Below are 24,573 nucleotides of genomic sequence, written 5' to 3'. Positions count from 1 at the left end.
AACAGGGGCCCAGAGGAGCCAGAGCTTCAGATTGTTTTTTTTTTTTTTTCTTTTGAGAAACTGGAAATCTGGATTTGTAGGGGAAATAAATTTTGGCAAATAATCCACTGTGTGGGCCAAAACCATCTGCTTGTAGGTAGGTGGAGCCCTCCAGCCCTCAGTTCATATTTGTCACAGACACTCACCCTTCACTGGCACCAAGTGGCAGTTTGGGGTACGCATGTTCCCCCCATGATTTCTTCCCTGCCTCACAAACACCCGTGTGGTGGAGACTATTCTGAATCCCATGTTACAGATGAGAAAACTGAGGCTCAGAGAGATGACATGATTATCTATGCCAAGACTCAGCCTGTATGTAGAACTCACTTTTGTGGCCCAAAAGCTAGAGAGATTCTAAACTCTGAACTAAAAGCTTTTACCTGCTTTGCCTGATTTCTTCCTCCATTCCTGTCCATTTCACACAACGGGAAACCAAGGCTCAGAGAGGTTAAGTAATGTACCAGAGGTCACCCAGCTGGCAAGAGCCAGGATTACAACCCAACTCTGTTCAGTGTCAGAGTTTGCAGGTTAAACCCTTCATTCTTTGTCCAGTTCCAGTGAAAAGGAGCTCTGAAAAGTTCAATGACCACAGAATCCTTGGCAATACTGAAACCATTATCTGCGCACGCTCCTACTAAGTATAAGTTTCTAAGTGCTGGGACTTCAGGCCCTTCCCTGGAAACCTTGGGTTGCAGCCAGGACACTCAGATGGCATGTTTTGGAGGGAGTGGGATCCTCAGGAGTTTTGTTTAAACCCTGACATCCTGGCAGCTGATTCACTTTATTTGCCAACTCCTAAGCCTTGGTTCCCACTCCTGCCAGACCCCAACACAGTTTGGAAGTTTATAGATGGAATCCAGAATCTGACCAGAAACTTGGAGCTCCACATGGCCTATCTCTTCCAGTCCTCTACTCTGCCATTCTTTGGTTTGTGGGGGACGGGAGCTGACATTTATTGAGGACCTATTAGATGCCAGGCACCTTCTATGTTATATCTCAGTGTGATTCAGTCACTTCCTGGCTGTGTGATCCTGGGTGAGTCACTTTACCTCTATGAATCTTAATTACCTTGCCTGTTAAATGCAGTTAAGAATTTTGTTAGCCAGTTCACTTTTTATTTGCAATAGTCATAAACCCAAATCAAAATAAGGGCACTAATTGGTTCATATTATTTGACAGTGCAAGGATACTGGCTTCAGGAATGGCTGTATCCAGGTGCTCAAGTAGTGTCATCAGAAACTTGCCTTTGTCTCTTAGCATTGAGTCCCTCTACATTGGCTATATTCTTGGGCAGATTCTTTCCAGAGGGCCAAAGATTACTTTCTGGCCCCCATAGGTTGATATCCTGTCAACTCAGCAGTCTCTGATGAAAGAGAGTACCTCTTTCCCAATAATTCCAGAAACAATCCCAGGATGAAAATTAGCCAGTTTGAGTCATGCCAACACTGCTAAACCAATCACTGTGTCCAGGGGGATAGATTATCCTAACCGGTAAGCTTTGATCTCATTCTTACCCTCCCTGGGACTGGGGAATAGGGTCAACTTCACTCAATACATAAGAGTGGAAGAGGGTTGATTCTCCCCCCAAAATGCTAAACAGTCTCAAAAATCAAAAACTACATGGGAATTCTCTGGCAGTCCAGTGGTTAGGACTCCGTGCTTCCACTCCCGGGACCAGGGTTCGATCCCTGGTAGGTGAACTAAGATCCCATAAGCTGCACGGTATGGCCAAAAAAACAAAACAAAAAAACGCTACAAAAATACCAACCGCCTGGGTACTTGTGAGAATTAGATGAGATAAAATGCTGTGCCTGGCTCTTAGTACATGCTCACTTAACAGCTTGCCTTTGTCTTCTCTCTTCTCGACCCCTGAATACCCCTCTGACCCAGCATGCCCACTCCAGAGTTAGGCAGGCCTCAGTTCAACCCTCATTCTGCTGTGTGACTTTGGGCAAGTTATTTAGCTGCTCCAAGCCTCAGATTGGTCCTCTGAAAAGTGGAGGTAATAAAACTTACCTCTTGGGGTGGTTGTGAGAAAATGCCTTGAGTGAGTAAATGGCATGCAGTAGGCGCTTAGTAGGTGGTGGTTTCCACTCTTGCCAGCCTCTGTCTCTGTGCACACCCGCCCCGGCCAAACTGGGTTGACTCTCATTCCCCACCTCCAAGCCTTTGCACGTATGGTTACCTCCACCTAGAACACCTCCTCCTCTCATCTCTGCCTGCTGGAATCCATCTCTAGCCCTCAAGGTCCAGCCCAAAGGATTCCTCCTCCAGGAAGCCTCACTTCTCTGTGCCTTGGTTTTCCCAACTACAAAACAGGGATTATGAGAGTATCTACATCTTAGGGTTGACTTAAGGAGTTAATGAGACTGCCCATGTAAAGCAGTTGGTACAGTGCCTGGCATGGTGAGTAATCAATAAATACTAGTTGTTTTTATTATGTCATTATTATTAGATGTTCAGCTGCTAATTCCAGCTTGTGTTTCCCCATAGTGTCTCATGCAGGGTGAATACTCAATAAACTTGTTACATTTGGGTGGTCTAGTTGAGGCCATGGCTTCTAAACCCACAACCCATCCATCCATCCACCCAACAACCATGCACTCATCCATCCATTCATTTGTTCATTTACTGCACCAGTATTTTTTGAGTGTCAACTCCATACCAAGCTCTGTGCCGGGCAACGGGGGATCCAGCCTTGCAAGATAGACATGGTCCCTGCCCTCATAGTGCTAACCAAGGTCAGTGGGGAAGAAAACAATAAATGAGTGAGCAAAGGAAGAAACAAGATGACTGCAGATTGTGGCAAATCCCCAGTGAGGTAAAACAGGATGGCAGGATTGAGTGAGTAGGGAGCAGTTTCTTTTGGATCAGGTTGTCAGAGACAGCCTCTCTAAGGAGGAAATGTGAGGGATAAGAAGGAGCCAGCCATAGAGAAATCTGGAGGGATGGCATCCCAGGGAGAGAAAACAGCAAGTGCAAAGGTCCTGAGGCAGGAATGATCCTGGCATGTTGAGGAGCAGATAGCTGGCCAGTGTGGCTAGGGGAGAGGGATTGTGTGGGAGAAAGCAGAGGAGAAGAGAGCTGAGAGGCCAACACAGATGAGATCAGGCAGGGTCTTATAAGGCCCATAAGAGATGGAACCTTATTTTGAGCACAGTCAGAAGCCACTGGAGGGCTGAAAAGGGGAGGGACAAGGCCTAGTTTCTACCTTAAAAAGTCTGCTGTGGGGCTTCCCTGGTGGCGCAGTGGTTGAGAGTCCACCTGCCGATGCAGGGGACACAGGTTCGTGCCCCGGTCCGGGAGGATCCCACATGCCACGGAGCGGCTGGGGCGTAAGCCGTGGCCGCTGAGCCTGCGCGTCCGGAGCCTGTGCTCCGCAACGGGAGAGGCCACAACAGTGAGAGGCCCCTGTACCGCAAAAAAAAAAAAAAAAAAAAAAACTGCTATGACAAGGGCAATAAAAGAGTTGAGAAACACACCAGAAGGGCGTTTAATTCAGTCTGGGGAAAGTTGAAAAGGCTTTTTTGAGGAGGTGACATTTCTGCTGAGTCCTGAAAGAAGTCAGAAAGCAAACTGTGTGTAAGAGAGAGGGGTGGGGAAAGGGCTCTCCAGGCCCACAGAGCAGCAAGTGAGAAGGTGCCAAAGGCTCTGTTGACTCCCTTTCATAACAGGAAAATGAGAGGCTGCTGGGGTCCAGAGAAGGAAGGTGTCAGAGAGAAAAAATCAATGACGCCTGTTAAGATGGCAAGGCAGACTTTATTCAGGACCATTGAGACATGTGTGGGGACCGCTGCAATGGTGGTTTTACAGTAAGATTTTACAGTAAGAGAGAGATTGGGCTCAGCTCTGAATACAGCATGAGCAAGTGGGTGTTTTTTGGGTTTGTTTTTTTTAACATCTTTATTGGAGTATAATTGCTTTACAGTGGTGTGTTCGTTTCTGCTGTATAACAAAGTGAATCAGTGATACGTATACATATATCCCTATATCCCCTCCCTCTTTTGTCTCCCTCCCACCCTCCCTATCCCACCCCTCTAGGTGGTCACAAAGCACTGAGCTGATCTCCCTGTGCCATGCAGCTGCTTCCCACTAGCTATCTATTTTACATCTGGTAGTGTATAACGTCCATGCCACTCTCTCAATTCGTCCCAGCTTACCCTTCCCACTGTCCTCAAGTCCATTCTCTACATTTGCGTCTTTATTCCTGTCCTACGCCTACGTTCTTCAGAACTATTTTTTGTTTTAGATTCCATATATATGTGTTAGCATACGGTATTTGTTTTTCTCTTTCTGACTTACCTCACTCTGTATGACAGTCTCTAGGTCCATCCACCTCACTACAAATAACTCAATTTCATTTTTTATGGCTGAGTAATATTCCATTTTATATATGTGCCACATCTTCTTTATCCATTCATCTGTTGATGGACACTTAGGTTGCTTCCATGTCCTGGCTATTGTAAATAGAGCTACAATGAACATTGTGGTACATGACTCTTTTTGAATTATGGTTTTCTCAGGGTATATGCCCAGTAGTGGGATTGCTGTGTCGTATGGTAGTTCTATTTGTAGTTTTTTAAGGAACCTCCATACTGTTCTCCATAGTGGCTCTAACAGTTTACATTCCCACCAACAGTGCAGGAGGGTTTCCTTTTCTCCACACCCTCTCCAGCATTTATTGTTTGTAGATTTTTTGATGATGGCCATTCTGACCAGCATGAGGTGATACCTCATTGTAGTTTTGATTTGCATTTCTCTAATGATTAGTGATGTTGAGCATCCTTTCATGTGTTTGTTGGCAATCTGTATATCTTCTTTGGAGAAATGTCTATTTAGGTCTTCTGCCCATTTTTGGATTGGGTTGTTTGTTTTTTTGATGTTGAGCTGCATGAGCTGCTTGTATATTTTGGAGATTAATCCTTTGTCAGTTGCTTTGTTTGCAAATATTTTCTCCCATTCTGAGGGTTGTCTTTTCTTCTTATTTATGGTTTCCTTTGCTGTGCAAAAGCTTGTAAGTTTCATTCAAGTGGGTGTTTATAGCCAAGGAGCAGATAGGGGTCAGTGGATGGAAAATTACTAAGAGGAAACATCAGGGAAAAAGGGGATTCTGGCTAAATTGACCTGACAGGATTCTTGGCTGAATATCTGAGGGACTCCTCCAGAATGATTGTCTTTTCCAAAGCGGGTCCTTAGTTGGGCATGAAGAAGGGAGTCAGAGGAAGACTGTTGCTAATAATACCACTAATAATCATGACATGTTCTACATTTAGTGTGTGTGGCCTGGAGACCCTTTAACACCTGCCCCCATTACCTCTCTCACCTCACCTCCTCTTCCTCTCCCTTTCAGTAGCCCTACTTCACACTGGCCCAACACGTTCCCACCTCAGGGACTTTGCACTTGCTGTTCCCTCTGCCTGGAATGCTTTTCCCACCGATGGTCACATGGCAACTCCTCCTTATCATTCAAGTCTCAGTTTCAATGTCACCTCCACAGAGAAGCTCTCCCTGACCACCTCAGCTAAAGTAAACCCACCTCATGGTCATTCTCTTTCCCACTGACCTGCTTCATTTTTTCCTAGCAACTTTCACCACCTGAAATTATCCTGTTGACTTGCTACTGTTCACTGTGTATCCCTTCCCTCTACAAGATGGTCAGGTCTACACAAGCTGGGATTTTTGCCTGGTTTGTTCACTGCTGTATCCCTAGAGCCTAAAATGGTACCTCGCATCACTGAGTGAATGAATGAGGTCAATCTTAATAAAAACCTGACCATGTAGGTATTATTATTCCCTTTTTTTTTTTTTTTTTTTTTTGCGGTATGCGGGCCTCTCACTGTTGTGGCCTCTCCCGTTGTGGAGCACAGGCTCCGGACGCGCAGGCTCAGCGGCCGTGGCTCACGGGCCCAGCTGCTCCGCGGCATGTGGGATCTTCCTGGACTGGGGCACGAACCCGCGTCCCCTGCATCGGCAGGCAGACTCTCAACCACTGCACCACCAGGGAAGCCCTATTATTCCCTTTTTACTGACAAGGAAACTGAGTTGAAGTTCCCTGTGTAAATTTACACAGCTGTGTAAGGGATACCCACCCTTTGGCCTCCTTCCAAAGAAAAATAATAATAACTAATTGTAACGGCTCCCACCTTAGTATAGTCTTACATCGAGCTGAAGTCTTCCTCCCAGTTTTTAAAAAAATGAGCAGCTAACATTCACTGGACCTCTACTGTGTGCCAGCCATTTTCTCAATGAATCCTCAGTGAAATAGGAACTGGTTATCCTCATTGCAGAGATGAGGAAATTGAAGCTCAGAGAGGCTAAGTAACATGTCCAAGGTCACATGGCTTGAAAATTAAGAAGCTGGGATTAAAATGCAGGTCTAGTTCTTAACCAGTACATTCTAGTACCTCCACCCCACTGGACCTAGCCCATTCATTCATTTTTTTAATTCACTTATCCTGTCTTCTTCCTATATGTAATGAGTGAATGAAGCCAGGGTTCACCATAAAAGAGAGTGGATGAAAATCCGTATTACAGAGTCTCCCTGATAATGATGACATGACGAGATCCTCATTGTTTTCAACCTCACATTGTTACTGTGGAAGGACTCATACCAGGAGGAGAAGTATCAGTTTAGCTATTGTCTTGATGCTCTCCTGGGCTTGAATTATTAATACTATCTCCGAGCAGTTGTTTCTTTGCAAGGATCTTTGTAAGCCTTTCATCTTTGTGTGCAAGGACTAGTTCAGCTAAAACCAGAGGATAGAACCTGCACTCCAACTCAACCGGATGAATTAGAATACCCTAGATTATGCTGCAGTACGTACGAACACACAGTCTCATGACTTTATACGTCAAAGTTTATTTCTGACTCGTGATTCCCACTGAGGATCCAGTAACAACCCCGCACAGCTCTCTTCCAAGTGGTGACTCAAGAATCCAGTAGCTCCATCCTCTGAGCATGAGACCTCCTTCCTGCAGCTACAGACCCTCAGTAGATATTGCATGAAAAAGATCAGAGATGTGAAGACACTTGGCCTAAGGATGCCCAGCCAGAATTAGAAAGTAGGTCTCTAGACTATCCACACATCCATTTTACCTCAATATGAATCTCTACTGAGACTAAAATGCTATATGAAAAAGAACTATTGTTAAGTCACCCAAATGACTCTTTCTGAATGTATATTGGGCATTAATCAGCAAAATTGGCTATTGTCAAAATGACCACTCACAGGGCCATCATTCTGACGTTAGCCAGAGTTGTACCCAATCCCAGCATCCAGAGTAACACATTTAGTTACTCTCAGCCACCCAGCCACCTCAGCCAAGCTCTCAGAGACACGCTTCTCCCCATCCTGTCAGGCTCAGGGGCAAGAGGACAGGTTTGTGGCTCAGCAGAGCCTGTGGACACTGCCCTTGCCTCACATCTCCTATGCTCCTTGTTTTTTTTTTTTTTTTTTTTTTTTTGTTGTTGTTTGTTTGCTTTTCCTTGCGGTACGCGGGCCTCTCACTGTCGCGGCCCCTCCCGCTGCGGAGCGCAGGCTCCGGATGCGCAGGCCCAGTGGCCACGGCTCATGGGCCCCGCCGCTCCACGGCATGTGGGATCCTCCCGGACCGGGGCACGAACCCGCGTCCCCCGCATCGGCAGGCGGACCCTCAACCACTGCACCACCAGGGAAGCCCATGCTCCTTGTTTTTTATTCAAAACACTGCTCTCTGCAGCGGGGATGGACTGATGCCGTTCATCACCGTTAAGACTGACAGTCCCTTCCTCAGCTCCGCATGCCCTCAGCAAATATCAGGACTTGGCGATCACTCAGGCAGGAAGGACACTGCTCCGCGTTTCTCCCCATCACCTCCTCCCTCTATAGGGATCAGAGTCAAGTTCCCACCCCCATCAGAGACATTGTCCTCAGATGGACAGGAGGTTGTAACAGCACCAGCTTCTAGAATTCCTGCTTTGGCAAAGCTCATGAGAACTTAGTTGACGTGTTAGGAAAAGGGTACCCAACCCAGAGCTTTTTGGGAAGAGTCAGGTCACCTAGGGGAAGATGGTTCAAGTGAGGGCATACATTAAAAACCATAACCCAGAGCCCAGGATGCTGGGATAAGAAAGGTCCTCAGTGTTTTAAAAAAAGGTGGGGTGGGTGCTTCAGAGCCTAGTAGACATGGATTTAAACCCTGCCTCTACCACTTCCTTAATTGTCGCTTTGGATATAGTTTTTCTCAGCCTCAGTTCTCCCAATTATAAAATGGAGGGAGGGGACACAGCACACCCTGCAGATTGTTTGGGGGATGAAATAACATTCTTTATTTAGACACAACCCCTGCCCTCCAGTTGCTTACATTCTACAGAGGTGGGCATTATTGTAAAACTGCAACTTGGACAGCATTATGAGGAGAAGGGCATAGCACTACTAGAGCCTGCAGTTAGGAATTTGACCTGGTCAGGGATGGCTTCCCTGAGGAGGTGATGCCTGAGCTGAGCTACGAAGGATGAGTAGGAGTTAACCAAGCAGAGTGGAGGGAAAAGCATTCCAGGCAGAAGGATCATGGAGACTATGAGGGACCAAAGGAAAGCTAATGTGCCTGAGATGAGAAAGCAAAGGGGAGCATGGAGCAAGACGAGGGTGGAGAGTTAGGCAGGGTATAGACTAAGTGACTGGAACTGTGAGACCCCAAAATACAGTGGCTTAAACAAGATGGATGTTATGAGGTAGACCAGGAGCTGGCAAACTTCTTCAGTAAAGGGCCAGTCCAGGGCTGGGGTTAGCTTCCATCTCAGATCCGAGAGAGCTGCTCCAGCTCTGCGCATCACATCTGCCTCCCCTCCAGCAAGAAAGAGGAAAAGGAGAGAGGGCAAGCATCCTTTTTGCTCACATTCCATTGGCCAAGCTTAGTCACATGGCCACATCTAACTACAAGGGAAGCTGGAAAATGTAGTCTTCACTCTGGGTAACCCTTTGTCCCGCTAAAACTCTCTTACAAGGAAAGAAGGGAAGAATAGATATTGGGGACATCTAGTGGCTTTGGGGACACCAGAAAGAGGTCAGTTTGCAGTGGTCCAGTGGGAGGTGAAGGTGACTTGGGACAGGGTCATGGCTTAGCAGGTGGAGCGAATGGAACAGATCCAAAGATGTTTGTGAGCCTGAAGGGACAGCACTTGGTGACAGTTTGGATATGGAGGCAAAGGATGGGGTTGGATGTGGCAAGTGTGACCCTTAGGCTCCTGGCATGTGCAATTAGATGCAGGTCTTGTCTGGAAAGTTCTTCGTATATGGTAGCAGGTCAGGTAAGTGTTGCTGTCTTCAATATCATATCAGCGGGTCCAGGGGGCAAACCCGACACCTACAGAGACCTGACAGATAATGAAAGGAGTGAAGGGGCCTGTGGACACTGGGGAGCCCGTGCCCTGTCTAAAGGGACAGCTACTCCTTAGCGCCAGCCAGTTGTTGCCATGGGGAATGCAGGTTGAACGTGTAGATACAGCATGTGACGTTCCAAGGGAAATGTGAAAATCTAGATTTTCATGTGAAATCTCCTAATTTGGAAACTTGGACAAATAAGTAAAAATAAATTTCTCGACCCCAAGGCCTCTGGTTTATAATGCCTGGGACACCCCCAGCAATGTCACTGCACCCTGTTTCCACCTGTGTGTCTCGGTTGCCTTCTCATGGTGAAGGCCTCTGTTGCCTGGCTCACCCCAAGGCCTTTATCCTTTATTGTCCCTGGATTCCTGTCCCTTTGCGCCCATGAGCGCCCCCTGCAGGCTCCCGACTCCAATTTCTCACCAACACACCCCACCCCCCCCCACCCCCCGCCCCCGACCAGAGGCCCCTACCTGTAGAAGAGGGAGCCAAAACCATCAGCCTGCTTCCAATCCCCTTAATCGGATCTGCGCCAGTGACCCTTCTGATTAAAACTCCCCATCTGTAATCCCCCCTTAAAGCTGAGGAAGCGGAAGCACCATAAAAGGAGCGAAAGGTTTGATGCTCCAGAAACTCTGCCACCTCCTACGTCCTTGAAAACGTCTTGGGGAGACGCACAGACCTGAACTGGAGTCCCAGATCCACTCCTTGCAAGTTGTGTGGCCCTGGAAAAATCACTTCATTCTCTGAGCCTCCATTTCATTCATTTGCTTGATCATTCATTTATTAACTATTTAGGGATCTCCTGCTCTGTGCCGGGCACCGTTTCAGGAGCTGGGGTTACAGCAACGCAAGACAAACCCAGCCTGGGCCCTCATGCAGCTGACATTCTATTGCAGGACACAGAGGAGGAAATTCCAGCTTGGAAAGATCAGTGCTGTGAAGGGACAAACTCAAGGGCTGTGAGAGTCCAGAGGGTGGGTGTTCTCAACCCACAACCGGGAGTCAGAGAGGGCTCACTGGAGCAAGTGGCTTCTGAGCTGAGGCCAGAACAGGCTGTAGGAATCAGCCAGGAGAAGTAGGGGAGGAAGGATACTCCAGGCAGAAGGAACAGCATGGACAAGGATCTGGAGGTGTGAGCAACCATGGCAGCATGGCTTGGGAATTATAAGTAGTTTTGCCAGGATTCATTACGGAATATGCAGTGGGAAATGGAGGAAATGGTCCAGAGAGAGAAGAAAGGTGGACTTAATACAAAATCCAAATCTCCTTTTTATGCCTCCTGCCTCTCTGACCTCATCTCCTCCCACTCTCCGCCTTGCTCACGCAGCCCCACCCACACTGAGCTTCTTTCTGTTGCTTGATATGCCAAGCTCATTCCCACCCCAGGACCTTTGCACATGCTGTGCTTGTACCTGGAACGCTCAGATCTTTGAATGACATACTCCTCACCTTCAAGTCTCAGAACCAGCACATCTCCTGTGAAAGGCCTGTCCTGACCACCCAACCTCATGTGGACACCCCCAGTGCTTCTCTACTGATACTCCTGGTTTGTTTTTCTCAGTAACATGTAGCACATAATACTATCTGACATCATCTTGCTCCTTTATTGGTTTATGGGGTTTTTTGTCTGCCTTTCCCTACCAGTTCCTTAAGGTCAGGGAAATTGTCTTTCTTATCCATGCTGCATCCCCAGCAAAGAGCATAGCACTTAGTAAGTGCTCAGTAAACATATGCCAACTAAATGCAAAAGGATCGGAACTTCATGGGGAGCCATTTCAGGGTTTACAGCAGGGCTGTGGCTTGCTCAGATTTCTGCTTCTCTCCTGTGACCCATCAATGTGGTTGTGAGGATTAAAAGCAATGGGATACTCTTTATGGAAAGCAACTTTTTATATAACTTATATTGAGGCTAATTTTATATAACATATAATTCACCATTTCCAGTGAGCAATTCAATGATTTTTCAGTAAATTTGCCAAGTTGTACAACCATCATCCTAAATCAATTTTATAACATTTTCATCATCCCCATGAGATCCTTCATGCCCATTAACTGTTAATTCCTGTCCCCACCCTGGCAACAACTAACCTGCCTTCTGTCCCTATAGATGTGTCTTATCTGGTCATTTCATATAAATGGAATCATACACTATGTGGCTTTTTGTGTCTGGCTTCTTCCACTCGGCATAATGTTTTCAAGATTCTTCCATATCGTATCATGTATTAGTATTTCATTCCTTTTTACGGCTGAATAATATTCCATTGTATAGATAGACCACAGTTTGTATATCCATCAGTTGATGGACGTTCAGGTTGATTTCACTTTTTGCCTCTTACAAATAATGCTGCTGGGAAGATGGATGTATATGAAAACAGTTTGCAGGACCTGAACACTAGGTGCAGCTCTCTCCTGGCCAGAGCTTCTAGTGTTGTTGCACAGACTTGACCCCAATGGGCTGTGTGACCATAGACTAGTCCCTTCCCTTCTCTGCTTGAGTCTCCCCATCCTTCCAGAAAGGAGCCTGGACCCTTTTCTGCACAGACATTCTGTGCCTTGTCCATATTCCTGGAAGAGCAGGGAAGTGGTCAGAGCAAATGATAAACAGCCTGTTTATTGCTGGAGCCAAAGGTAGGCATCCTGTGATTAACCACCAGAGCCAACAATTTTTTTTAGAATGAGAAAGGCCTGGCTCCAGAACCCTTGATTCCCCCCTGGGTTACCCCTACCTGCTACTCTCTTCTCCCAGAGGACCAAAACCCCCTCCCACACTTGGTGCAGACAAGTAGGCTGCAGGCTTCAGAACCTCATTGCAGGGAGGGAATTTGGGGACAGCCTCTGAGTCCTGGTCCTGTTTCCTGCCTCTGCTCCCTGGGTTCCTGGAGTCCTGCCCAAACCCGATTGGGCTCAGATCCAGGAAAGCAAGGCTGAAAATGCAGGGACCTGGCCAGGGGTTTGAGCCGGGGCCGGGAGGACTCATTGCTGGCCTGGCTGGTCCCCCATCCCTGCAGCCCATCCCAGAGACCAAATCAATACTGTTCATTTGGGTTCAAGACTGTTTAGAGGATGTCTGCTGGCTTAGCCAGGCACTGGGGTCCACAGACCTAGTCCTGGACCTCCAGAAGCAACCAGTCCAGAGGCTGGAGGTAAGAGTGACAATAAATTATCCAAATAATAATTTAATAACATAAAATATATATTAAGTGGCTGTTATGTGGTAGGTGCTCAATTACTTTCATCTCCATTTTAGAGATAAAGAAATGGAGTCTCAGAGAGAGGAAGTGATTTGTCCAAGGCCACTCAGCCAGGTGGGAATAATAACACTACTGCTCAGAGCCAAGTCCAACCGGCTTATAAATAAATATAATGTTGTGAAATAATAAAAGCAATAAAAGTTGATCTAAGGGCCTTATGAATTCATTGAATTCCCTTTGCCACCTTTCAGTGACCCACCCCCATCTTACAGATGAGGAGACTGAGGCACAGAGGGTTTAACTCATGTTCAGGAGCTCCCCAGTCAGGAAGTGTAACCCTGACCCTAAGGGCTTCAGCGGGTCTGGAAGAGAAAGCAGTCTTGTGGGCAGGGCTAGGAAGGGTGGGTCACACTGCATTAGCCCAAGTGCTATTTGATGAGTGCATGTGCCAGGGCAGGAGGCCTGGCACCCTCTGACCCTCCCAACGCAACCCTGAGCAGCGGACACCCCCCTCCAGGATACAGTGAGGCCTCTGCCTGCATTTTCTTCTTTCCTAAGCATCCTCAGGCTGAGAGGACGGGAGGGGAGAGAACTTTCTGGGGTACAAAGAGGGGGTGCCCGCCTTAGAATAACAGCGCTAAGGACTGTACAATAGGTGGGTGCATAATTCCGCATCTGTCAGCAGACATCAATTATGTGGGCCTTCCCTGTAGTTGTCTGGGGGTTAGAAACTGGAGCAGGCTTCCCCTGCCAGCCTCTGGGGGAAATGAGATCTCCCAGGTCTTAAAGGAACAGACTCCCCAGGAATCTGCTCCATTCTCCTGCAGCTGCCCTCAGGGCCAGGAGTCAGAAACTGTAGCAGCTCCACTGCAGGGGCTCAGCCCCGAGGTCCCAGCTGGCTGCTCTGTAAGGTCAGACCCACTCTGTGCCTAGCTCTGTGCTAACAGCTCTTTTCCCTCATTCTACAGCTCCTGAGGGGCTGACTGCTGGTATATCCCAGAGTTTCTCAACGTTGGTACTATTAACATTTGGGGCCTGATCATTCTCCTTGGTGGGGACTGTCCTGTGCATTGTATTTAACAGCATCCCTGGCTCCACCCACCAGCTGCCATTATCACCCCTCCTCCAAATCGTGACAACAAAAAATTTCTGCAGGATTTGCCAAATGTCCCCAAGGGAAGGGGGAGGGGTCAAAATCATCCCCAGTTAAGAACTACTGGAGGATCCCCATTTTACAAATAAGGAAACTGAGGCAAGGAAAGTTGCAATGCCCAAGGCCACGGGACCCATAAATGGCCGTGAACTTGAGCCACAGCCAAGAAACACCATGAAAACCTGTTGCCCAAGGCGCTGTGGTTGCAGAGGTGAATCTCAGAATCCATCCCTGTCCCCCCAAAGCTTACAGATTCTGGGCAGTGATGGACACATTCACACACACACACACACACACACACACACACACACCCCTGTAATAGGCTGTAGTGTGCTAAGAACCCCAACACTGGCAAAATGACGAGGGAGCCCAGAGAATGGAGTGGCTGGCCCCTCCAGGGATGACCTCTGCGGGGAGGGGCCATGTGGGCTGGATTTTAAAAGATGGATTGGAATTCACTGGACAGAGAGGAAGAGGCACAGACCTGCAGAACTGACCAACGATAGTGTGTGATTAGGGAAGCGTGAAGTTTGGGAACCTGTGGCAGGAGAGGCCAAAGAGAGGGGGTCAGAGCCAAACTCAGAGAGACTCGGCAACCATGTGTCCTGATCGGGGATGTATTGCAGGGGACAGAACCCTCTCACGCTCACCCAGGCAGCAGCGGCATTTACTTTCAGGACATGGCAGGCAGTTTCAGAACAAGGGCGAGAAGCAAAGACTATCTGGCCCCTCGGAGGCTGGGTGTTCTGGGCTGACAGGGTGTGGGCTGAGCTATTTCCCCTGTGATGACAGCTAACATTTATTAGACATTCACTAGGTGCTGCTGGAACCTGTCCTGAGTGCTTTGCATGTGTTAACACATTTAATCTTCACAGCAGCTCTCTGAGATAGATATTGTCATTATCATCCCATTTTGCAGATGAAGAAACTGAGGCTTAGAGAAGTTATATGCCTGACTAAAGGTAAGGAAGTGGAAGCACTGAGACTTGAATCCAAAACAGCCTGACACCAGAGCCCAAGCATTTAACTGTGGCCCTCTACACCCTTTTCAGGTCTCCTATGTCCTCTCTGCTTCTTCTCTCTGCCTCTTCCCTTTAACCTCTGGCTTCTCTAAAAGGTTCAGCTTTCTCTGATTTTTTATGGTTTTTCTGATCCCCTACAACGTGAGTGAAGAGTTGCTTGAGGCTTGGGCTTATCATGAAGCTGGTTCAGACCTGGACCGCACTTGACCATTTAATTCAGAGGCTCACCACCCCCATAACCCACTCACCCCTGGATCCCTGAACTCAAATCTTCCTTGGTGGACTGGCTCAGCCCAGCCTGGGTTTTCTGTCCATCTCTGGCCACTCAGCGGCAGCCAGGATCAAATGATACAAGCATGGAGACCCCACCCCCACCCGCTGCCCTTTAGCAGGGGCAGCAGAAAGGGAGGCACAAGTCTATGAGACGAGGACAGCTTTTGGGGGGTGGGGAGGAGGGCTGATAGATAAGTTTAGGAGTCTAGATTTTTTCCTGAAGAGTCCTGGAAATTTATTGAGCAGGAGAGTGATGTGACTGGATTTGTATTTTTGAAAAAAAGACCCTAGAGCAATTTATTACATCTGCTTGCATTTCTGCATAAGCTGTAGATTAGCCTAGGCTCCATTAAATTCAACAAACATCCAGTGAGCCCAAACATCTGGACCAAACCCTCTTCTTGATCCAGGGGACTCAAAGGTAGTTAAGCTGTGATCCTTAGCCTCAAAAATTCATAGTCATACTCAGGAGTTAATAACATGAGACCAGGATGTCTAGGCCTCCCTGAAAATCATCTGCAAAACCTTGAGTGTTTAGCAAAAAGGTCTGTAGCTTTCATCTCATTTCTAACACATTCTTAAGAGCTCACGTATTGGGGTCAGACAGACCCAGGTTAAAATACTGGCTCTGCAACTTACTAGCTTTGGAAGCCTAAGTTTCCTCATCTTTTCATTGGAAGTACAACTTAATGGGGTTGTTGTAAGAATGAAATAAGGAATTGCATGGAAAGTGACAAGCATCGTGCCTTGAATACAATGAACGCTCGATAAAGGGTAACTATTGATATTATCATAAGTATAATGTCGGGAAAGCGGTAACCCACCCCATAATAGTTATGAACCACTGGTCTAGATCACGAGACGGCCAACTATGGCTTGCAGCCCACTTCCTGTTTTTGTAAATAAAGTTTTATTGAAACAGCTATGCTCATTCGTTTATGTATTATCCAAGGCTGTTTTCATGCTATAACTGCAGAGTTAAATGGTTGCAACAAAGAATTCATGGGCTTCGAAGTCTAAAAGATTTACTATCTGGCCCTTTATAGAAAAAATTGACTGACCCCTGGGCTTGATGATTAGCTTTAAATCATTTCAGTTCTCTGGGCCTCAGTTTCCACGTCTGTATGATAAATGGATTTGAATAAATAATCTTTTTAGCTCAAACATCCAGTCATTAGGTAATTAGTGAGCTATGAAAATGCTCTTGAATATTGAGGAATGTCCTGCAGACCCAGAGTATTAGGATGACAATCCCATTGGTGGTTGATAACTAAATTCCACTCTCTTCTCCTCACAGATCCTTGCCATAATTTCCATCATGTTCATCGTCCTCTCCACCATTGCCCTGTCTCTCAACACACTGCCCGAGCTGCAGAGCCTTGATGAGTTTGGCCAGACCACAGACAACCCCCAGCTGGCCCACGTGGAGGCCGTGTGTATTGCATGGTTCACCATGGAGTACCTGCTGCGGTTCCTCTCCTCCCCTAAAAAGTGGAAGTTCTTCAAGGGCCCGCTCAACGCCATTGACTTGTTGGCCATCCTGCCATATTATGTCACCATCTTCCTCACTGAATCCAACAAGAGCGTGCTGCAGTTCCAGAATGTCCGCCGCGTGGTCCAGATCTTCCGCATCATGCGTATTCTCCGCATTCTTAAGCTCGCACGTCACTCCACTGGCCTCCAGTCCTTGGGCTTCACTCTGCGGAGGAGCTACAATGAGCTGGGCTTGCTCATCCTCTTCCTTGCCATGGGCATCATGATCTTCTCCAGCCTTGTCTTCTTTGCCGAGAAGGATGAGGATGACACCAAGTTCAAAAGCATCCCAGCCTCTTTCTGGTGGGCCACCATCACCATGACGACCGTTGGGTATGGAGACATCTACCCCAAGACTCTCCTGGGGAAAATTGTGGGGGGTCTTTGCTGCATTGCAGGGGTCCTGGTGATTGCTCTTCCCATCCCCATCATTGTCAATAACTTCTCTGAGTTCTACAAGGAGCAGAAGAGGCAGGAGAAAGCAATCAAGCGGAGAGAGGCTCTGGAGAGAGCCAAGAGAAATGGCAGCATCGTATCCATGAACATGAAGGATGCATTCCCCCGGAGCATCGAGGTGATGGACATTGTCGTTGAGAAAAGTGGAGAGAACATGGGTCAGAAAGACAAAGTGCAAGATAATCACTTGTCTCCCAACAAATGGAAATGGACAAAGAGGACACTGTCTGAAACCAGCTCAAGTAAGTCCTTTGAAACCAAGGAGCAGGGATCCCCTGAGAAGGCCAGATCATCTTCTAGTCCTCAGCACCTGAACGTCCAGCAGTTGGAAGACATGTACAATAAGATGGCCAAGACACAGTCTCAACCCATCCTCAATACTAAGGAGCCAGCAACACAGAGCAAACCAAAGGAAGAACTTGAAATGGAGAGTATCCCCAGCCCCGTAGCCCCTCTGCCCACTCGTACAGAAGGGGTCATTGACATGCGAAGCATGTCAAGCATTGATAGCTTCATTAGCTGTGCCACAGACTTCCCTGAAGCCACCAGATTCTCCCACAGCCCTTTGGCATCACTCCCCAGCAAAACCGGAGGTGGCATGGCCCCAGAGGTTGGCTGGCAGGGAGCTCTGGGTGCCACCGGTGGTAGGTTTGTGGAGGCCAACCCCCCCGCTGATGCCAGCCATCCCTCTGCTTTCTTCATTGAGAGCCCAAAGAGTTCCATGAAGACCACCAACCCCTTGAAGCTTCGAGCACTTAAGGTCAACTTCATGGAGGGGGATCCCAGACCATTAGTCCCCGTTCTAGGGATGTACCATGACCCTCTTAGGAACCGGGGGGGTGCTGCGGCAGCTGTTGCTGGGCTGGAGTGTGCCACACTCTTGGACAGGCCTGTGCTGAGTCCAGAGTCCTCCATCTACACCACAGCAAGTGCTAGGACACCCCCCCGGTCGCCAGAGAAACACACAGCAATAGCGTTCAACTTTGAAGCAGGTATCCACCAGTACATTGATGCGGACACAGATGATGAGGGGCAGGTGCTCTACAGTGTGGACTCCAGCCCCCCCAAGAGCCTCCACGGGAACACTAGTCCCAAGTTCAGCGTCGGGACAAGATCAGAGAAGAACCACTTTGAAAGCTCCCCCTTACCCACCTCCCCTAAGTTCTTAAGGCAGAACTGTATTTACTCTACAGAAGCATTGACTGGAAAAACTCCCAGTGGTCAGGAAAAGTGCAAGCTTGAGAACCACATCTCCCCCGATGTCCGCGTGTTGCCGGGGGGAGGAGCCCATGGAAGCACACGGGATCAGAGCATCTGAACCACCTCCACACAGAGGAGAGACTTGTGGCAGGGTCCAAAGAGGAGTGCTGTTCAGCTTACCTGCCGTGGAGCTTTTCTGCATGACTTCTGAAACAGAAAGGCTTTGTAAAGCCCCCAGAAAGAAGAGAGACCAGAGAAATCTCCCTTAAAACCTTGAGAGCCGTTAACGGGTCCATCAGAGTGAAGTTGGCCAAGCCACAGGGTATGGCGCCTCCTTGTAACAGCTCCACGGCCCTCTTTGGAAGATGACAAGAGCAGAACTCACAGCCACCACTACCACGTTCTAGACATAACCAAGGCCACCTACTCCCCATTCTTCTCTCGTGGCTTTCCATCACAGCCTCTGAGGGCAAGATCACCATCCCTCCTGGCTTCAGCTGGAGAAGGATGCCGGAACAAGTGGCTGGTGTTAAAAGAGTGGGTTGACCAATTTGGTTTTGGGTGTTGCCTGGCCACCTCTAGGAACTTCTGTCCATCACCTGCTGGATGGATCCCACTGTTAGAAGGCTACAGGGAATGCTTGTGTCATGGGGAAAACTGCACCATAAGCCACGATCCCAGCGCAAAACCCTTCCTCAAATGTCTTCATTGACTTCAGTATTCCGTAGTACCTGAGATTTTATTTTGAGATATCATCAGGGTGAGTTGCACCACTTGTACTCAATTCTAATTGCCCCCTGGCAATCTGGGAAGAGTTCAGAAGGCGGGCACTCAGCCAACAGTATGAACTCTGAGCATTGCTTTAGGGTTATAGAAGGAAAATGCTTTCTGTACATCGCTAGTGTAGACTCAAAAGATATGCAAGTGTCAAATATGCAGAAGAATAGCTTATTCAAAGAGACTGTATGTTACCGAAGAACAGAATAAAATCTGATTTTTTTTTTTACCTGAAAAAAACGAAAGGAAAAAAAAAAAACCCCAATTGAAATGCCCAGTTCAGACTTTTGAATACCTCCTGCTGGGGCAGGGAAAGCATTTACTATAATAGAAATTCTTTTTTGTTTCCTGTGATATTCAAGTTTGAAAAAAAAAAAAGTTAAAATAAAAAGCACTTTATGTTTTTCAAAAATAGGTTCTACCAGGGACAGTGTCAACATCTTGCACTTTAAAACAAGCATGATTTCCCGTGGGCCACTTGTTGGGACTACAGTTGGGTTTTTGCTCCAGGCATGTGTCTGGCCACGGTGAGTGATACTGTGCTGGTATTGCTGTCTGCTGTGTCAAAGTCTGTGGGCTCCTTCCCTGCCCCCCTGAAGCTTCCCCTTAACCCTCTTGCATCAGGAAGGGTTCTTGGCCCCTGCATGGGGCCTCTTGTAAAGTCATGTGTACAGGAAACAGGAACATCTCAGAAGAATGAAGTAGACGGTTGGGCATTGGGTGTTTTACTCTGTTCTCTTTCTTGTCAACCAGGTGTTGGTGTGTTTTCAGTGTCACTGTCTGTATTAACAGCTCAGCTCTCCTTTCTGCAGCCATCAATGCAGCCAGTACCGAAAAAAGCAATAAGTATTTGTGTGCATTGTGAGCGGTTCTGGTCTATCTCTTGGTGTTGGTCTTCCTGTCTTAGTTTGATGACCTGGCGTTGGCCTGCCTGATTTTAGTCCAACAGCATGTTGGTGTTGGCCGTTCCTCAGGGCAGTAACACTGAGTGGAGCCGCTGGTTAGCAGGATGCCAAGCTGTTGGCCCATGTGTCAGTAAAGATGACACATTATTGATCTGCTTGTCTTTAGTACAATGAACCGATGTTGTTCTCCTAATACAATTTTGAAGGATGGTGTCCCAAGTACGATAGTGTAGATCTGCCAATCCTCCATACAGTGCCAGGCATGTGTCTTCCTGATGGAACAAAACATGGTTTCCCTGTCCTTCGTAGAATATGTTGTTGGTCTGCCTGTTAGTACAAAGGCACAATCCACCTGTCAGTGCACAGACATCATGGCGTCATTCTGCCTGCACTCTGCACAGTGGCATGAGGTTGGGCAACCTGTCACAGGTATGATGACGTGGCATCATTCCACTGCCCTTAAAAACGCGTGTTCTCTGCTGCGTATACACCCGGTTCATGCTGCTTCTCAGCATCTCCGAGGATTGTAGATCCCTCCAAGAGGGTGCAGTCCTGTTTTTTGCTGCATTAACAAAGTATCTTGACTCTGGAAGTATCTTCGGAGTACTCTCGCAGCAAATGCAAAGGGATTTAAGGGACAGGGAGTATGAGGTCAGCCTGTGCTGGTGGCACACCAGAGAGAGGAAGCACCCAAGGTGCTTTACTGAGCATACAGTACAAGCTGGGGGCCTGTGGAGGAAAGGCCGCAGAACAGTCCTCCCTGGGCCATCTCACGTCTCTTTGTTTCCATCACCATTTACATCCGCCATCAGCACAAATGTGAAAATTCAGGGAAAACAAACAAATGCTTTTTGATAAAAGTAAATAGTTGTGATTTCCGATTCAGATTTTTTAGAGCTGATGCTATCTGTAAAAATTAATAATAATAATATAGTCTATTTTACATATCAGGAAAGTGAACATGTTTAAATATAGCCATATATAGCGAGAAGGAACTTACCACCCCTTCTTCAAATCGAGGCATTTCATTTGCTGGTTGAAGCAGACGAGAAGTGTACAGATTAGAAACGATTTCTTTCTTTCTTTTTTTTTTTAAACGAATAACCAATTGGTGCAACTCTCCTTGTCTCTAACCAAAGGCCCTTTCTGCCTTGTGTGGTCATGCAGGACCTACCCCTTCCTTCCTCATGTATTTTGTCTGAACTTAAAGTAGCATTTTATTGAGTCACTTTTGAAGGATGAATTCAGAAGTATCATTAAGAACCTACCTTTTCAGGCTTAATAGCCAGAGTCCTATAGAGTTCTTATAGAAACAGAATAACTGAAACTCAGCATATACTATGCTTAGAAAGTATTGCGTTTTGTTTTGGGTTTTCCTTTTACTTGTGGATGTATTGTAGGAATATAGCTTTTACCCTGTGCCGATTCAAAATAGAGTATTGTCAGTTCTCCCAGGCCCCCACCTGCCAAAAAGAAACATACCCAGATTTTTAATATGTGTACACCCTACATGTACCTGTGTACGCGCACTGGGATATCTACCTGAGTCTCCAGTGAGAAGCTAACCTTGATAGACGGGTGTTGATGGAGGAGAGGAAAGCAATAGTTTGGAGGCAAATACTGGCTTTAACTTGATGGTCCACGTACCACCCATTCCTAAACCAACGAAAGTGGGGAAAAAAAATGAGTCATCCCAAAGAAATGAATCTAGGGACTGGAGGTGAATGGATGCCTGGTCCCTTTGGCAAATTCAGTAAAACTCATCAAGAACCCCACCAAACTTACACCATTATCAAAAAGGGCTAGGGACCAGGTAGCTCTGTGTCCTGATCACACAGGGGACTGTCCACGACCCGCAGAGAGAGGTGGGAGAGCTCTGGGGGAGTCCTCCGTTTATTCACCTTTTTATCTTGGGGCAAAGAAGCAATAGGACTTCGGTGCAGTAGATTTCTCAGTGCCTTCTTTAGGAATTTTACCTTAAGCACACTTAATGGGGAAAGAAAAAAGAGGAAAGAACATTCATTCCTGTGAAGCCCCTTTCTCTAAAAGCACTGGGGGTCAAGAAAGGAAGACGATGACGATGGGGAAACGGCAAAATCCTGAGGAGGCCATTCCCTTTCAACCCACCTGGCTTCTGCCCCTTTGAATTGCTGGTGATACAAACTTTTTCAGACTGATTCCTGACCTCTCCTCCGCCGTGTCTTAGTAACTGTAAGCCTCACCCCTGCCCTTTCTCTGAATAAGATCCACGTTTCTGAGCAGAAAAAACAGAACCGTATTCTCTTCTGTAAAACTGTAATGTATTGTTGATGTTTGTAACTGTTGTATATTTCTGTCTTGCTCCAAGTTATGGCTGGAGTGTATAGTCCATGGGCAGGGGGAAATTTAAACTTCACCATGGACAAGGGTCACTAATGCCAGGTGTCTCTCTCTCTCTCTCTCTCTCTCTCTCTCTCTCTCTCTCTCTCCTTTCCTCATTTCTCTGCCAACTAGTCTCAAGTAACACGACCCCGGGCTTCAGCCTCCAGTCAAGTAACTTTGAATCCAATGTGGTGAGAAGCCTCTAGCATGTGATCCTTTGAGAAAGGACTTTTTCTACTGCTGCGAAGTTGGCAGGCGTTAAAAGGGGGCTTCCCCTGACTCCCCCAGCAGGACAGTGGAGAACCTGCAGCCCTGAGCTAAAATTTCCTCGCCTCCCACTGCTTATATGACAGCATCCAAATGCTTTCACTCAACCCAGGGCGACTCAAACCAGCCCTGGCTACACCCAGAAATAAGAGTTACCTCTGCATTTTCTGTCGCCATTTTTCTGGCTCTAGAAGTATCTGATGCGTGACTACATCATAGGATGTCCACGCATCTCAGAGTAGTCTATTTTTCTGTTCGGATAAAATATATATATATGTATTTTTAGCAAATTTATAATTGGGCCATTGAGTCTAATTTCTTCTTTTGTAATACGGAATAACATCTTAGGGGTTTTATTGTTGGTCATAATCGCAGCTGATACCTTCTGGTCTCCTTCATTTCCTCCTGTTGCTCCTTGGATCGTGTTTTTTCTTCTTCTTTTCGTTTCTGATTTCCTGGAGGTGGGGAGAGACTTTGGGGTCCGACTCCCTCGTGCAGGCATTTCCTGACACAAGGCCTAGAATCTGTTGACCTGTTACTTTCCTCATTCTGTCTGTTCTATTTATTGTTCTTAAAACTCCAGAACACAGATGCAGGAGTGAAACCAGGGGAAGCAGGGCTACAGATGGCCCTTAAAATCAGGATGGGATGTGGGATGGTTGAGCTCATCCTCCACGCCGTTCCGGGGATCTAAAGGGACTGAGTTTGTTCATTTCCAGAGATCTTGGAATGTAAAATCTCGTGCGAGAAAACCTCCCTCTGGCATTTCTGAGATTCAGAAGACGCCTAAACCCCTCTTGGCTGGCCTGTTGCCATGCCCAGCGCCCTGCTCTCCTGTGACATCAATTGGATCTGAAGGTCAGGGCACTTTCAGGTTCTTGCGAAACTTAGAGAAAATCCTGGGCCTCAGATCTCATCAACTTTTTATCAGCTCTTCATTTCAATCCATTTCCAACAGGCTTACCAAAAAACAGTGGCCAGACAAGCTTGCAGCCAAATCCTGAGAAGACGCGTCCCCAGAATCTGCCATCTCATCTCCCCTTCCCTTTCCAGTTGCCTGGCTCCATAGAGCCAGACATTCGTGGCAAGGGCAGTGGTATTTTTCCAGCTTCCTCCTATCCAGGCCTCGGGGAGTGTCTGGACTATCTTGATAATTAATTCCACCAGGCAGTTTCCAGGCCTCGGGTAGGCAGAGGACATCTCACGAAGCAGGATCTTCAGCAGGAAATGATTCTCCATCCATCAGCTCATGCAGGAAGATGACGTAAGCCCAGATCATCTCCATCTTGCATCTATAGATTTTCATATCCCACCTGCCTCACTGTCAGCTACAGGGCTCTGGCCTCTGCCCAGGTCAGAGATCTGAACCAAATCAGGACCCCCAGATGGCAGTGAGCCATCCCTGTTGGGTCAACCCCAAGAGGAAACCATCCGAAGTACAAATTCTGGACTGAGATTCTAATCAGCGTTTTCCCACCGCCCCCAAATTCCTGGTAATCTGGTTTGAACCAGAGCCAACTAAAACAGACAAGATTTTTTTCAACTACTGCACAAGAAGAACAACAACAACAAAATTGTCTCCCAGTCATTTGCTAGGTTTGATGCCCAGATAAGCAAACACCCTTGCCCATGGCCGTTTTCATCTAGAAGTTGTGTAGTCTGGGTTTCCATCCACTGGCCTTGATATTGGCTTAACCTGGAATTTCTCCTGAACTCCCCAAAATGACGTCTTGAAGACATGGATTTGGAAGGGACTCTGTTAATCGAGTGACCCCTCATCTTCACTGCTAACTCACTCTCCATTCCTTCTTGCAAAGATCCTGGAAAGATCTAAAGGTTGGCGGGGAAAGGGATGCAGTTCACCTGAGGGAGAGCCCACCTGCCCACATTATGTCTGCATGCCAGTCTCTGAAAGTTTCTCCTGCATGAAAGGGACAGGGCAGTCAATTTCGGCTCAAATTAAGGAAGCACTTCTAATAGGTGGGCCTGCCTCACCATGGAACTCGATGCCATGTTGGGTAATGAGCT

The 24,573-nt window shown here is 47.3% G+C and overlaps 1 protein-coding gene across 1 annotated transcript in view; it reads left to right on the top strand.

The window, feature by feature from the left end:
• KCNB1 (potassium voltage-gated channel subfamily B member 1) overlaps positions 1-22,301 on the top strand; it is a 106,312-nt gene extending 84,011 nt beyond the window's left edge. The window contains exon 3 of the mRNA XM_082858093.1: positions 16,344-22,301. Coding sequence (XP_082714219.1) covers positions 16,344-18,353 — 2,010 coding nt within the window. The 3' untranslated portion in view covers positions 18,354-22,301. The remainder of the gene's footprint in view (positions 1-16,343) is intronic.
• Positions 22,302-24,573: the final 2,272 nt, after the last annotated feature.

The sequence above is a fragment of the Leucopleurus acutus genome (assembly GCF_964270905.1).
Source record: "Leucopleurus acutus genome assembly, chromosome: 16".
Lineage (NCBI taxonomy): Eukaryota > Metazoa > Chordata > Mammalia > Artiodactyla > Delphinidae > Leucopleurus > Leucopleurus acutus.
The sequence above is the reverse complement of the archived record's forward strand: the minus strand, read 5'-3'. Positions and strand labels throughout refer to the sequence as shown.